The sequence below is a fragment of the Gobius niger genome (genome assembly GCF_951799975.1).
Source record: "Gobius niger genome assembly, chromosome: 12".
In the NCBI taxonomy this organism is placed as follows: Eukaryota; Metazoa; Chordata; class Actinopteri; order Gobiiformes; family Gobiidae; genus Gobius; species Gobius niger.
In genome coordinates this window covers 26,806,091-26,823,253 of record NC_136863.1, presented here as the reverse complement: position 1 = coordinate 26,823,253, position 17,163 = coordinate 26,806,091, and the positions used below count along the sequence as shown (strand labels likewise).

The following is a 17,163-nucleotide window of genomic DNA, read 5'->3' as shown; positions in this document are numbered from 1 at the left end:
GAGCGGAACGGAGTGGAGCGGGGCGAGCACGGAGAATGTGGAATCTGGGGGTAAAGTTTGCGGACCTCGAGCCTATTTAGTTGGGGACCCCAGCTCTATCTCATTCCTGTGCAGAGGTATGGATTTTTAAAGAAATAACCAGAATTCTCACTCCAGCCACAAGGGGGCAGCTTAAATTTTAAAGAGGAAAGAATTCCACAGCAGAGGGCACTGACATAATAAGAGATCAGGATATAAACAACACATTATAGCCATGTAGTAGCCAGTAGTAACGTACTGCCATCGAGTGTGGAGTGAATGAATGATGACTTTATGTACTTTGAGAAACATGTGACACAGGCTGATACAGCTCAATAAGTGTAAGCTGTTGTTATTTATTAGGCCACAGTCCTTTATAATACTATATGCGGCCCGTGACCCAAAGCAAGTTTGACAGTGAGTTAGAGGCTCACACTTTAGAGAGAGGTTCTTAACAGCAATGACAAACTGTGTCCCTTAATAAGGATCAAACGTGTATTATAAATAATGTAAAATGAAGTGTTTTCCACCAAATTGTGGTTGAATAAGTCTTAATCCTACAAAGATGAAAACATGAAAAGTATCATTCTAAAATACTGGGAAATGTTTCTGTGGCTTCTGCAGCAGATAAATAATGAAAGAAATGTTCCCCAGGAAAGCCCCAGTGCTGTCGGGTTAGCGGAGCAGATTAAGCTAAAAAGATAGTTCATTTTGGGATCCAAGCACCAAATTAGTCAGGAACGCTCTCTGGGGCAAGAAAATAATAAAACATTTATTGGATGAAAAAGACAAGGCCCAATGTATTCATTATCCTCATCATTACAGGATCTTTCATACCAAATGTCATTAAACACTGTGTCTATGTCATTTTGAACGAAGTAGATGTTTTTATGACAATGGGAGCAGTAGTTTAGTATTGTATTGCAGTATAATAGTATAGTTATCATTGAAAACCCTCTGGTGCCTTGTATCAGGCGTCATCCTGCTGTTGCGAGAGGTCGTCACTTATAAAAAAAAGAGAAGAGGTCGACTGAGGCATGGTTTATCACAAGCACAGGCTTTAATAAGCTCAATCGGTCAAATCAAGTACGTGAGTTAAACACTGTCCGTGTCCCGAGAGAAAGAGTGCATCTTTTCCTCACTGTGGTGCCAGTCTGCACTCGGCCATTGCGTTAACAAAAGCACGGGTTCACCCCCACTCCCCACAACTCCTCTCTCTTGACCTCGCCCCTTCCCGGCCTCAAGAAAACATACTGTACTTTTTTACATACTGTGATATGTTCTTACCTGAGCTTAGACGAGTTGATGCGTACCTGGTCTTTGTGCCCGTGGAGCTTGGTAGCATCCAACTTCACCCCCGTTTGGAGCTATAGGAATATACTGGGAGAGGCCAAACGCTAACAACATCTTTGGTCGTTTTGTGTGTCAACTCGTCTAAGCTCAGGTAAGAACATGTCTCAGTGTGTAAAAATGTTGGCCAGTTCCTTTAATCGTTCTCACTGGGACAGCATTTACACTTACACAGTAGCTCCTACAATTGACCGATCATTCAGTGCTGCTGATGCGGCAGGTACGGAGCACTGGGGGAGGAGTCACCATTTACACGTCCTCAAATCCATGTAAAAATGACAAACGTCCTGCCCTTAAACCACTTAGAAAAACAATGTTGGGAAGAAATGATTGAAAAAGCAATACCTCCTGTGTCCGGGTCGTGGAAATTAGGATCGAGGCCTTTCTCCAAAAACCTTGAGACTTTCTCGATGCTCCTCAGCTGCACATACTCCATGAACTTCTTCAAGTTGGCCTGATGGAGGAGAGAGAGAGGGAGAGAAGGAGAGTGTGATGTCAGACTCATGTGGATCGACGTGTTAAATAATGTAGAGAAGAGATGAAAGCTACAGCGCGTTTGAGCCACCCGAGCATGTGGAAAGAGACATCTACAAGGCACAGGGCGGTGGGAATTTGTAAGAGAAAGAAAGCTTCTGAAGGGCGAGGGACACACCACTGAGCCGTTACTTAGTCTCAGACCTTGAGAAGATTGGAATTTGTGAAGCCACCTTAAGGACAACAATGTCTCAGAGTAAGAGAGCGTTACAACACACAATTTCACCTCATGTTCTGAAAAATCTGTTTTGCTGAACTATGTCGGGCGGGGCACCACTACGTTATTTTTAATACGCCGGTATTGTAACAATACTTGGTTTACAATACCAACACCGGAAAAATACTTTTTCCGATACCTACTAAAATATTTGTCATCTAGAACTAGTAAACCATGTGGAACAACAATCTGTGGAAGATCTGCATTTACAACATCAGGTTCATCTCCAAAATCAAGAAATGTAGGAAAAATTGGGAATAATTTGAGGAAAATTGGGGGGGTGGGGGGGGGGGGAGGGGGAAACATTTTATAAAAAATGTGGGGAAATTAGGGAAAATGAAAAATGGGGTGAATGGGGAAAATATTAATAATAAAAAAATGAGCAAAAATGAGAAAAACATTGGAGTTGAAACAACCAAGTCACTTCCAGAACCTGCTGCTTTCAATAAATTGTTTCTGATGCTAGTACCTGAACCTTTTTCACAGATGTCATCCTGGTATCGTGCAGTACCCAGCTCTATTCAACACAGCACATTTCTTAGAGCAAAAAAGATGATCAAATCAAGACTGACTAAAACTGAATTTGTGGTTTTCTTTCATGCTGTGATGGTTTCGTGATGGTTTCGTGATGTATTGTGGTGTCTTGCAACATTGATACTGTGGAACGGTCACACATTTAAACACCAACATTTAGCAAATCACAAACAAGTCCTCGACAAACAATAACTGGCTTCAGGTTCAAGATCAAGCATTAGCGTCTCTGTTATTCTGCAAATCCACACTTTTTATTAAGTTAATTTAAAAGCAACAGAGGTTCACATGGTTATGCCACTGGGCGATGGTCGGTTTCTAATTCCCAAAGCAAACACTAACTTTCCCAAAAGCACTTTTATCTACGGAGCTATGAAAGAATGGAATGTTTTGCCGTTAAAATCATGATCAAAATAGAGCAGAAGTCAATCTTTAGTAAGTGCTATATTTGTGTTCAGGTGTCAGTCTGGAGCCACTGTGGACCAACCTGAGGTGTAGCGCCTCCTGGGTTTGTCCCAGTGTCAGAGCGTGGTGTCCTGCACTGATCAGCTCTACCTCCTCCTTCCTCCCAGCCACTGCATGGGACTGTAGAGGAGCTAAGCAGCTCTTTCAGTGGCAGACTGAGACACACTCAGTGCAAGAAGGAGTAGGTCCTTTATCCTGTCAGACTGTATAACATGACTGTACAGTAACATGTGCAATAACCTCTTAGCAAAACGATAATCTCTGTATCAGCGTCACTTTATCTGCGTCACTCACGCATCATCATAATTAAAACAAACAAAGTCTTTCGGCCTTGGCGTTTAGGACTAGAAGCTCACTACTCTCTACATTATTATAATACATCCATGGCTGCGGCAGAAAGTAGTGAGTCTGGTGGCCGGAACGCCAGCAGAATGACTGACTACATCTAAAAGTTCACTAAACAACGGGAATAATGTATTTCTGCAATAAAGACATATAAGATAAATATTAGTCAGATACGTTTTATTTCACATGGATTTGACATGAATGAAGAAAACATCTTGGATTATCACCTTTTTGCCTGAGAGAGGAAGCTATTGATCATTTAACAACTAAAGCTAAAGGTAGGAAGGTAATGTTAGACACTCTTTACAATAACCATTTATTAGAACTGAAAAAAAAAAATATTTCTATTTATCAAATTCCAGAAGAATGAGAAAGAGAATTTTCTACACAATTTTGTATTACGTTTTATAAAACCAAAGGTTTACATTCACTAAGATTACTATACCTATAAACAATTTGGGAAAGCCTAGATGACGATGTCATGACCTTGGAAGCACAAGTCTGGCACATCATGCTGTGGGGTTGTTTTGCTGTGGGAGGGACTGGTGCACAAAGTAGATGACATCATGAAGAAAGAACACGACAACATCTACAAGACATCAGCCAGGAAGATAAAGCTTGGGCTCAGATGGGTTTTCCAAATGGACAATTCTCAAAGCAAATGGACAATACTGGTTACAAAGTGGCTTAAGGAAAACAAAGTCAATGTTCTGAAGTGGTCATCACAAAGTCCTGATCTCAGTCCAGTTGAAAATGTCTGGGCAGAGCTGAAAAGGCACAAGCACATAAGGTGACCACAAATGTTCTGTTTGGAGGGATGGACCAAAACTCATCCAACTATTGTGAGAAGCTTGTGGAAGGAAACACAAACGTTCTCATTCTTCTGGAATTTGACACATTTTTAAATATCCTAATTGCCTCTGGTTTCATGTCAGACAGTGAGAAAAAATGCAAATATGTCTTTTTATGAAGTGTATGCAAACATATGGTTCCCGCCATAAGTAAAATACACAATCAACACCTTAATGATGCCTAAAAGCTGCTAACCCTGTAGTTTAGACTCCTACAAACGTGGTCTCAAATGTACGGGATTGATAATTAATGGGAACTGCAAGACATGCCAACAATTCAAATGACAGAATCTTAGCTTTAACATCTTCTCAATCCCTTTATCACCATTCGTTATAATACACACAGCCAAACAGAGGAACATTGAACTACAGGAATGCACAACATAATCAGTGCACATGCTGAAACAACACCACATGGGAGTGTGTTTAGAATGTGCAAAAGTTCCATTTTTTTCCCAATGAAGTTCGGTTTCAGCCTGATTTAGGTCTTTTTAATCTCATTTCAACTGGACAAAAGTCGATTTGGTTTCAATGCTGAAATGTAGCAGCATTGGACTAAATCTACTCCCAAGTCCACCCATAAGCCCTGACCGACACGGCTCCCCACAAAAACAAACACTCTGACCGAATGGACGCCGCTCCACTCACCATATGCTCTGTCCACTTTCCAAAGCGTCCAAAATATCCAAAACTACTCATGTCCCCTCCAGCCGAGCCGCCGTGTGCGCTGCCCTGCTCATCTTCGAGCCGAACTGAGAGGGAAATTCACTTACGCGCCCTCCCACTATTTTTTCTCCTCCTTTTCCTTTTTTTCTTTCCCACACGAGGCAGTTGTTATGGTGATGGGACACAAAGAGCACTGGGGGACGCGGCGCACCAAGGTTGAGTTTGCGTGCGGTTTGCCAGTCATTTCGAGTGAACAGATAGTAATGGAGGAAATATTTTTTGTGCTGATACGCGCTTCAATTCCACCCGGATTTCCGACCTTGTTCCCCGTGTCATGTCGGCCTTTGCTTCTCATCTCGTCACCCGGCAAGACATTCGTAAAAAGGTTTTCGATTGTTATTTGAGCTAAGACCTTCTTCTTCTTCTTCTTCTTCTTCTTCTTCTTCTTCTTCTTCTTCTTCTTCTTCTTCTGCCCCATCTCCCTATCACCCCAGCAGCAGGACTAACAATGTGCACAGTTGATTGTAATTAAGGCTGTGTGTCGCGATAAAGGTGTAATTGCATAAATAGACTCCAATGTCATTAGCAAACATCTAAATATCCAGTTTCCATGGGGACTAACCCTGATCTAGAGAGATGAGACGAACCAGTGACAAGGTGAACACCTCCGGAACAGGATCAGTTAGTAAGTGTTCACTGCATAAGACTGGACAATTCATCCAAATCCAAATCTTACCTTTGGTAAATCTCAACAATTGTCATAGGACTTTGCAGCTGTCAGGTCTGCAGCCATTTGCTTTGGCAGGAACAGCCGCTGGGTTTGGAGTCTGGATGTGACAATGGGAGATTAGCGTGTTAAATGATACTGGAGGAATAGCTCAAGTTGATATGAAATGTCTACTATAAAACGGTACTTTTTGCCGTATCATCCAGACCTAACGCTGCACTTTCTTTTCACATAATCAGATTTTTAGATGTTCGATTGCAGTGGGGAATGTAAAATCATGAGCTAGACTTACTCGTAGCTATTTCCAGTGCTTCATTTTCTCTCCCGTTTCCTTTCAGTTTCTTGGGTTAAGAATCCGGGAACTACAGTAAGTATTTTGGAGGATCTGGCAAAGATTTAACAGGATATAATGGAGTTCAATGAGTGTTCCAGTAACTGTTTGGCCTGTTCTCTCATCAGTCCAAAAGTGTTCCTGAAACTATTAATTTACAAATGAAGCACTGGCTCCCACCAAAGTCTGCCAGGCTCTGGGCAGCATGACTTTAGCTGAGAATAGCACCGCTTGCTAGCAGAATTTAGTTCCATCCAAAATCGCGGGGGAAAGACAAATGTGGTCTGTTCACATTTAGCTCATTAGAGATAATACCTGCAGCCAGAGGATGGTTCACTTTACAGACAACGTTCAAAGTATAAGACACTGCAGCTCGTCTTCAGATCTTTGACCCTGCAACCTGCTGCCTATTTACCTGCTGTCAACTTCTTTAAAGGGACTATAAGGAGTTTAAAAATGTTACAATTAAGTATTTTCCTCCCCCTACATGTTCCAGCCATGTCCTAATGTGTAGAATGAGCCCAGACCTGTTCACCACAACTGCCTCTAAAATCCTGTATGGTCACTCAAAAATGTGTCACTTCGGCCCGAATTGCCGTCATGCACGAGCTTAATATAGAAGGTGCAGTTACACATATGGCCTGAGGTGGCAGTAGTGAGTATAAAATGGCGAACTTGCTTCCAGCCCCTTTAATGGCACCTGTGGAAATATCGCAGTTCATTTCCACAACACACAGGACAGTGTGACCTGGTGACCGGGCAACAAACAATTTACCTGTGAACCAGCAGCACCTGGGTCACTAATATGGCCCGTTTTGAATGGAAAATCAACAAAAAAACATAAGCTGACTCACCTGTGCCCCTAATGGCTGGGAGATAAGTAAATCGCCCCCATGACTCGGCAACGGACAAGTGAAAGAAGATGGATGGATCAACAATTCACTTCAAAAGATTCTATAAAATGCCAATCTGCCTTCTTTCAGAAGTCAATGCCCTTGTTTATTTTAAAGCAGTACTAAGTAACTCGTTTACCTTAATGAATCCTTTTTGTAGTCCCTCTGGGGGCTTTCATCTCCCCCTGTTGCCTCCGGCCAGAAAACCACAATTGCAACTTCCCTGCGTCCAGGTCGGAGCCACCAATACGCACTAATGGAATCACGAAGAAGAAGCGAACAGACTATCGGGCAAAGCTAACTGCGGGCTAGTGTGGCGTTAGACCCTCACATCCACCGGCAGCCTATTACGTGCCACCTGAACCTGCCGGCCCCCTTGGTCGCCTCTGACATCACCCGCCGTCTGGGAGCTGAGCACGGAGCACGAGGAGTGGAGCCTTGTCCTACGAGCCTCATCCCTTGATCCTACTAACCTTAAAACGTGTTACAACTAAAATCCTTCTCGGACATTGGGATCCAGAGTGCATGCTTACCAACTCCGGACAAGGCTCCATCCACCTTTTACACCTACAGGCCCGTGCTACATGCTCTGCATAGTCAAAAGCTTTGGTAAGCCACGTCGTTTCCAAATCCACATTGGTTTTATGTCAACATCTTCTAACCTTCCGCTGTCTTTAGTACGTGGCGTTTTACGCACGAGTTAAAGCAGGGTAATTCCCCTCTTGTGCGGTGCCTCGTTCGAAAGAAACCTCTGGTAAGCATTCTAATCCTCAAAACGAAAATATATCCATTATATTAGCTCATTTTTGTATTTTGTTGTATGCATGTCGCGCTGCTGGCGCTTTGGTTGGTATTTTTGGTGTTTTTTCTCTTGTGCTGCTTATGGTTCTGGACATTCTTACAGGATATTAATTTCCCCAAATTTCATCTCCAGGACTGGGAACCTCGCGGGTCTCTCCTCCTTCTCCATCGCATCCTCCGTTGTCCACTTGAGTTTCCTTCAAAGACTCCTTAGTCTTTACGCAGCGCAACAACAATAACAATAAAAGACTGTTGCTGGACCCTCGGGTCTCGTTGACCGTCGCCGCCGTAGTGCCGGACCTCGGCCGCAAAGGGCTGTGCCGCAATTGCGCCCATGGATCCACACGCATCACCGGGTAGGGCCTTCAGGCACATGAACATTTTGGGGCTGCTGTGTTGAGGGCATACGTGCAATAATTGTTGTGTCAACTTGGTGTTTTTATTCTTATTAATGAGAAAGTAGCCTACTGAATTTTATCAACTCAAGGTTTGTATTTTTTGTTTGCCTCTATTTTTACATTTATAAAATAATATTTTCTATATTTTTGGTCTACGGGTCCACTCTATCCCTTATCTGCGCGAGCCTTATGTGTATAAGTGTCCCAGGCACTACTCTAATCCAGGGTGGCGTTGATCGGAAATAATTTGGTAGGACAAATAAGTAAAACTGCCCCTCCGGCCATTACACTAGCGCTACAGCTAGGTTTGGGTGAAAAAAAAATCTCCATTGTTTAATTGGATGTACACTTTGTCTTTTCTGTCAGTGTAGTATTTACTCTCACGGACAATTAATGAGTGAAAAAACGCAACATGCTACGACACCTGCAGTGGCGCTTTTGGCCTCTAGGGGCATGAGATACTTATGCTTATGCTAGTACCACAGTTAACTGAAACCTAAATTGCATTTCCTCTTCCCCACCTCCTGTGTCTTTAGAGATGTTCCCCTGATCAAACCCACCAGTCTCCTCTACTCTTGTGTCACTGACTTGCGATGGTCTGAGCACCAACGTTTTATCACCTGTTTTTCCGCGTTGGAAAATATGAGGGAACATTTCAGTGGCTGAAAAACAGTCGCTAACTGATGACTAACATGTCCGTGACCTATTGGAGTGCCGAAATATTTCCGCACGATTACAGACATGACGTGCAAATCCACTTCAGTTCAACAATGCGCATTTGAGCCTGAGAGTGCCTGTGACTCTGCGGGTGATTCATGGTCTTTGTGGGAGAAAAACAAAAAGTAAATCCACAAACGTGATCGTTCTTTCATTAGTATCACTATCGCTCGAGGATCTTCTTTTTTTTTTTAGGATTCCACACATTCCATCCAGAAAATCATCAGAAACCTAAAAACAGTAAAACCTGGAGCGTCCTAGAGGCCACGGTGATGGAAAGAAAGGCTCCATACTAACCACACATACAGTCACCGGGTCATGAAAAAAAAAATGCATTCCACTACCTCTAAATCATGTACAATAGGCTACGATGTATGAGAGACTGTGAGCGTGGTTAGACCGATGGACATTAGCCCAAAGCTACAATCCAGCAGGCGCACAGATGGTCTGGTATTGGTTTTTTGTTGTTTTTAACAAGACAGTGAACAACAATAAATCGATCAAGACAAAGTCAAGAAAGATGTTTGATTCCAGGTTATAGCATGAAGCTAATTTATACACCCAGTGTATGTGATACACCCAGTGTATGTGATACACCCAGTGTATGTGATACACACAGTGGCCCTCATTTATCAACATTGCGTACAAAAAAGGTGTACGTGTAGGTGTATTTGCGATATGCGCCAGAGTGCGCGTGGCATTTATGAACCCGTGCTTTACGCTCAGATCTTTCCGTACGCAGAAGGAGCTGATGGTAAATGTCACGGAGAAATCCCAGCGTCATTTGAATGAAACGCCCAAAAATATTCATAATCAGGAGGCCTCACCCACGGGTTTTACGGCACGCACGCACGAAACACGGCAAAAAAGGAACATTTCTCCAACCAGGAAATGATAAAGAATTGTTTTTAACACAACAAATATGATATTTATGCGCATGAGAAAAATTTAAGAATCTATTAGAAACCCACAATAACCTTAGGCCTATAGCCAATCCAAGATCACATTCACTAAAAAGGGTAAAAAAAAAAAAAGGGTATAAAATTAAACCACAAAAAATAATGTAGTAAAAAGAAGAAACCGTGGATGTAACGCTGTAGTCCGAGCAAACTCTGGACCATGAACTGAACCAGCGAAAAGCAGCTCCGCGGACTCAGCGCTGGAGCCGGGGCAGAACTACGCGTCTTTCAGCCTGAGCAGAGCTTTCCTCCGGGAGGGAACAGGTGCGCGGAGCTCACAGCCAACCGGAACCTAACGACCCGTCCGGACCGAAAACAGCCCGACGACGGGACGAGCTTCGATCCTCCCCCTGAGGAGAGGAGAGCGCGCGGTCAGCAGACCCTGCGTGCCCCACTCCCGGACCTTACGAGCCTGTCCGGACCGAAGAAAGCTGTGGTGCTGTCGGAGGATTTATTTGACACCCGGGTCGCTCGCGCCACGTAATACGGTCCACAGACTTGACGCTCAAACCAGCCAGAACACGGAGCAGGGCCTCGCGAAGACCCAGGTGAGTCCCGGTGTCCCGACAGCAGCAGCATGTGAGGCGGGGCAGCCATCCACACAAAGTTTGCAGCAGCAGCAGCGGTCTTTTTTGTTAAAAAAGAAAATATCCCCGCAGTCCAGGTTCTAGTGTCTCTGGTCCGGGCAGAGCCTCTGAGCTCGGCCCGTGGCGTGGAGGAGCATGTCGATGCAGCGCAACATTGAATCAAGTCTGCCCATAAACATTAGCGCTGTTGCCTTGTTTCATGTTTAAATCATCAGTGTGGATGATATTCGGCGTGGCAATGCAATTCATGCTGCTAAAAACTGTTTTCCAGCGCTGTTTAGTGTTTAGTTAAAATTGGTGTATCATGTGTACCACCTCCAGACTTGGTGTAGGATCTGAGCGCACCGTACGCCAGGTGTACGGTGCGCTCGGATTGATAAATGCCAAAACAGGCGGTAATTTTTCGTACACCCCACATACGCTCTGATTTCACCGTACGCAAGTTTGATAAATGAGGGCCAGTGTATGTGATACACGGAGTGTATGTGATACACACAGTGTATGTTATACACACAGGGCACAACGCTATAACATGGCTAATGTCCACAGGTTGGTTTGTTTTGGGTTTTTCTTTTGCAAAAGGCCCATGGAGCAGATTGGCAACAATAATTAGTGGCAACAGCCACTAATTAGATCAATGAATTAACAAAGGATTGACTCCAAAGAATGTGTGCTATGTTCAACAGTAAATGACAAAGCCGTGAGGCACAAGCACTTATAGGCGAGCATTGGCACAAAGAGGCCAGTGGCCTGTGATCATTGGCACAGAGATGTTGCAGAGAGGTCTGACTATAAAGTCAACCTTTATGTGGCCCATCTTAACTGCCCCGAGCAACGGGGAAAACCAGGAGGTCACAACCCACTGACATGCAAATGCAAATCAATTACACACACACAGGCAGGGGTAACTTCCCTCAGTCATCATCTATCCCATTTTTAATTTAAACTTTAAAGTGAACTTTTGAACACATTATGCATTAGCATGTCAAAATTATATATTCACTGGAGGAACATGCTCCTCCTATTGGAATGGTATGAAATCTTTATGTCTTTTGATCTGGTTTATGGTCAATATAAAACAAAAACTGGCACAAAGCTTAAAGTGTTTTTTTTAAAGTGGACATATGCTGCACATGAGGCTTGAACACATTCCTTTGGATGCCTGGGCATTGGCATGTTAGGTTTGATGTTTTATATGACGGAATAATTCGACAGAGGCTCTAACATACAGAGGTCAGGGCTGGTGAAGGGTTTGCCTGGAGCTCCCCCCGCAGGCAGCAGTAAACATAACCTCTCTCCTTCATCCAACAGTGTGATGAGCAACTCCAGAGAGTGAACATCACTTTGAACGCATATTGCTCAGAACTGATCCAATGTTGGATTGTTGGCTTTAAAAGTCGCTTTACAATTTCATGCATTTTTCATCCACTCCACTATTGTAGCCACAGCTGCCCTGAGGTAGACTGACGGAAGCAAGGCTACCAGTCTGTGCCATCGGACCCTTCGGCCACCAACTAGTGATGGGCTAAACGAACCGAGGAACCGATACTTGCAGAATGTTGTGCCTCAGCCGACCTGTGTCACCGAGCGTGTCACTTTTATCACTGCGTGATACAGTGTGACATCATATGTAAAAGTGTGTGACACACACTTTGAGGTATCATCACTACCACCAACTCCTCACTGACACACTACCTTCACCTTTTGCAGTGCAAAAAGGTGGTTATACTCGATAAGGTACTTTCCATATCGAAAAATTATCCTCCATCTATTCGAATGGACAATGCCAAATCAGCAATAAAGGTGTGAGCTAACATGTTCACCTGGATTCCGCCATAGAGACGGTGTTTGTGGGTAAACAGCTGAAAGAGGGGCATTACACTGAGTGATGGCAGAGTTACAAATGAATCCTGTTTTTAATGAAGATTTCATCAGACCCTGCTCTGCATAAACGCCTGCAGTCAGTCCTGTAGTGAGTGGGAGCGGCTCATTAAAGGCACCACTGCTCCATCAATTCTGTGGCTGATACCAATTACTACCATGTTCTGGGCGCATTTGGTTAGAGAAAATCAACATCATCATTATTAAAGCTCTCTATGTCCAAGGTTAACTGCAAACCAGGCCTTTCACTATTGTACTTTCTGAATGGCACTAGATCTCTGCAGAGAATATACAACACAGTTTATAACCCACTAGTGCAGTGATCCTAAGATTCCTAACATGCATACAGGCCTCTGATCACATGATACATACAGGCCTCTGATCACATGATACATACAGGCCTCTGATCACATGATACATACAGGCCTCTGATCACATGATACATACAGGCCTCTGATCACATGATACATACAGGCCTCTGATCACATGATACATACAGGCCTCTGATCACATGATACATACAGGCCTCTGATCACATGATACATACAGGCCTCTGATCACATGATACATACAGGCCTCTGATCACATGACACATACAGGCCTCTGAACACATGACACATACAGGCCTCTGAACACATGATACATACAGGCCTCTGATCACATGATACATACATGCCTCTGATCACATGATACATACAGGCCTCTGATCACATGTACATACAGGCCTCTGATCACATGATACATACAGGCCTCTGAACACATGATACATACAGGCCTCTGATCACATGATACATACAGGCCTCTGATCACATGATACATACAGGCCTCTGATCACATGACACATACAGGCCTCTGAACACATGATACATACAGGCCTCTGATCACATGATACATACAGGCCTCTGATAACATGATACATACAGGCCTCTGATCACATGACACATACAGGCCTCTGAACACATGATACATACAGGCCTCTGAACACATGATACATACAGGCCTCTGATCACATGATACATACAGGCCTCTGATAACATGATACATACAGGCCTCTGATCACATGATACATACAGGCCTCTGATAACATGATACATACAGGCCTCTGATCACATGACACATACAGGCCTCTGAACACATGATACATACAGGCCTCTGATCACATGACACATACAGGCCTCTGAACACATGATACATACAGGCCTCTGAACACATGATACATACAGGCCTCTGATCACATGATACATATAGGCATCTGATCACATGATACATACAGGCCTCTGATCACATGATACATACAGGCCTCTGAACACATGGTACATAAAGGCGGATGAACACATTATTTTTAACACATCTCTGCAGCAGGCTGGGGTCCCAACATGCCTCAAAGCAACAACCATCATTCTGGTGCCAAAGTCACCCCCCTCCTGCTTTAACGACTAATGCCCAGGAGCACTCACTCCAATTCTTATGAAGTGCGTCGAGTGGCTCGTCATGGACCCCATCAAGTCAGTTCTCCCTCCCAAGCTGGACCCATACCAGTTTGCTTATCGGTCCAATCGCTCAACTGAAGATGCCATCTCCACTGCGCTTCATACAGCCCTCACACCTTGAAACAAAGGACTCCTATGCTAGAATGCTGTTTTTAGACTTTTAGCTCCACCTGAAGGTCAACACATCACTGTGCAACTGGCTGTTAGACTTTCTGACCTGGAGACCACAGGCTGTATGTGTCGACGGCAAGTCCTCCAGTACCATCACACTGAACACGGGGGCTCCCCAAGGCTGTGTGCTGAGCCCCCTCCTGTTCACTCTGCGGACCCATGACTGCACTCCAAAGTATGACTCAAACCTCTTCATCAAGTTTGCAGACGACACAACAGTGGTGGGCTTCATCAGCAACAGAGACGAGTCAAACTACAGGAGTGAGTGAGCAGTCTAGCCATGTGGTGCACACAGAACAATCTCTCTCTAAATGTGGAGAAGACAAAAGAGATTGTGGACTTTCGAAGAGCGTGGGTCCAGCATGCTCCTCTAACAACCAACGGTGCTGCAGTAGATGTGCACATCACAGAGAACTCCTCCTGGACCATGCACACTATATCACTGGTCAAGAAAAGTTATCAGCGTCTGTACTTTCTCCACAAGTTGAGAAGAGTCAGAGTCCCAGCCTCAGTTATGAGCAACTTCTACAGAGGGACTATAGAGAGCTTCCTGACCAGCTCCATCGCTGTGTGGTACGGGGCCAGCACTGCCTCCTGCTGAAGGAGCCTCCAGCGCATCGTTAGAGCCTCCATTAACGTCATGTACTCCACCTGTCTCACCCGCAAAGCCATCAAAATCACCCGGGACCCTTCGCAACATCACACAGTCTCTTCAATGCCTTCAGGGAGGAGACTGCGGAATCTACGGGCCAGTTCCAGTCGACTGAAGAACAGCTTCATACACAAGGCCATCGGGAAGCTGAACTCCCTTCGAGCGGCTGCAGTGTTATGTATAGTTCAAGTAATAGTAATCATCGTGGTCAAAATGTGATTCCACATAGAAATACTGTAGCATTACCAGGATTTGAGGCAGCCGCTGGTTCAGCCACTGATCAGGGTACGGACAATTTGAGATTTCAAAAACCTGCTTCATTTGTCTCTCCAAATCTGAGGTAAGCATATTAATAATTTTGAATTCGAATGTCGATTTACAAGTACCCATGTACAAAAGTACATGTTTACTTTTGTGACTTTTGTTTCTCAAAATGATCCATTCAGACAGCACAGTGCCCCACAGTTTGGGTTGTGAGGTTTGGAAATAAACTGAAAAGGGACTCTCTCTCACTTCCACAATCCTAGTCCCCAAATCCAGTCCTAACCAGCGCCAGTGCAGCCTCCAGTCGTTGAAGCTGAGAAGGAGAAACTCTTCCCTTTTAGAAACCACTCAGACATGATTCTGCATTAGAAGGTGACATCTCTTTCTGAAATAGAAAAGGAAAATTCGCAAGATTTGAAATGACCCGTCTCATCCTGCAAATTGTTGTTTAGTCCATTAAAACAAGAACATCAAGGTCAAGGCCCAGCACTGTGTGTACACAAAGACCTGTCGTCCTCCCTGAACTTTAGCTGTTTACAAAGCGCTTTATTAACAGTGTTGGAAATAACAGAGTTTATAAATAATAGCGTTGATAACTCTGTTAGAGTTCCCTGAGTAATCGAATGAATTACTGTTTCCTGGATGAGAAGAGTATTCCAGTTTCTGTCTGAGTGACAGAGGTGTTTATTTTATTAAAACTGCATCCCTCAGATCCTGCTCTTGTCTGTTTTTCCAAAGAGCGGCTTGTTTCAGGAAGTGAGAAAGAGCAAGAGTGACACTGATTGGCTGACAGTGAATGTCAGCACAGTGATCGGTTTAAGCACCACCTAGTCTGTCTAAAGCTGGAACACGAGCGCGACACACAGAGGATTTTACAGATATATTTCATTATTTGACGACTGGTTTGGATGACTTTAAAGCTGGCGACGACAGAAGAGAGGTGCGGGATGTGGGCAGGTCAATACAGACCTAACTTGATTTAAAAAAGTAAAACTGTCATATAAAAGTGAATATTACAATCCCACCTTTCCTGGTTAAATAAGGCCATATAAATATCTCGACCTCCCTCCTTCCAACCTTCCGGCCTACATGCCCTGTGCTTGTTCCATTTCCCGCAGTACGCTCCCGTTCCTATGAAAGCCGGAGTGCGGGGGCTAATGTCGTATTGAATGGCCGCTGTGCGTTCATGTGTGATGTATGGAGGAAGTGGGTATGTGTGTCGAACCTCCTCACTGGCCTATATCTGCTCTCATGACTGCACAAACACAGCCCCGGCCCCCTCCCCTTGGCGCCGTGAATGGGCAGGATCATGCAAAGGGTGAGCTGGCCTGAAAAGCGCACACACGCTCCACAGTGTCACAAGTGTTTCGGTAATGCACGCTGAGGCAGAGCAGAGGGTCAGCGGCACAGGCTCTGGGGACCGGCCAGGAGACCAGACTGAGCAGTGTGGAGGGTTTGGGCAAGGGCTGGACGTGTTACACCATACCAGTATGGCATCGAAAAGAAACTTTAACTAATGGTATTGAAAAATAAAAGTGTCGAAAGCAGAAAAAAAATATAATAGTTTTGATGCTGTAGGTACTTGGTTCTTTCGGCTCAAATAAATGATATAAATTTAAAAGAAATAGTATTTTCTGGCATAAATGACTCTGGGGTCTATGTTTAGTGAGCTCGTTTAGTGCTGAATCCAAAAATCACATTAGTTTGGCTCGATCCCCCCCTGCCCAATTTTGCCGAAGGGTATTGTGTTCATAATGTCTCAGGGTTCCCCCTTAATGTATAAGTTAATGGCTGCCCGCCATAGTCTCATTTACCAAGCGTTTGAACCGCTTAGAGCACAGCGATAGACGCGCCCAGTCAGTCCTCCTTACGTGCGAGAGGAGTGGCGTAAAGTCACATGAACAGTTCAGCGTCTCCCCTGCATGTGATCTGTTCATCCCCTCGCCCCGGAGTGACCACTGCCACTGACCGGCTCTAGAAAGAGACCTATTGCTGATGCGCTCTACGTGTTAAGGTGCGTCCACACCAGACATGGCCAGGTTTACATTGAAAATACATGGAGGACGCGCCTCAAGAGGTCCCGCAGTGAGTCACGCGCCTCCTGTGCAGCGTGTTTTGAGGCTTTTCGCACATGGTAAACATGGTAAAGACACACATCAGTGTTTCTTTACCTAAACACCCAGGATTAAAAGCGGCGACAAGAAAACTTATTTCAGTGGCTGAATCTGCTCTGGGAATGTGTTCGGGCCTCGAGGATGCCTGTTGTAGCATCACCACTGGAGAAAGCTAATGCTACAAGCCTAAGCTCTGGTCAT

At 44.5% G+C, this 17,163-nt stretch overlaps 1 protein-coding gene across 6 annotated transcripts in view; it reads right to left on the bottom strand.

Annotated features, from left to right (window-relative positions):
* The window catches only part of shank3a (SH3 and multiple ankyrin repeat domains 3a), a 420,419-nt gene that overhangs the window by 139,414 nt on the left and 263,842 nt on the right, over positions 1 to 17,163 (bottom strand). For 5 of the 6 annotated variants that reach the window (XR_013793457.1, XM_079567785.1, XM_079567786.1 and 2 more), the window contains exon 5: positions 1,714 to 1,822. Coding sequence is in view for 5 of the 6 variants with exons in the window: in XM_079567785.1 (XP_079423911.1) it covers positions 1,714 to 1,822 (109 nt within the window). In the remaining variant the exon portion in view is untranslated. Of the gene's footprint in view, positions 1 to 1,713; positions 1,823 to 4,959; positions 5,403 to 17,163 lie in introns of those variants that run through there. The other variant, XM_079567787.1, reaches the window with a different exon arrangement.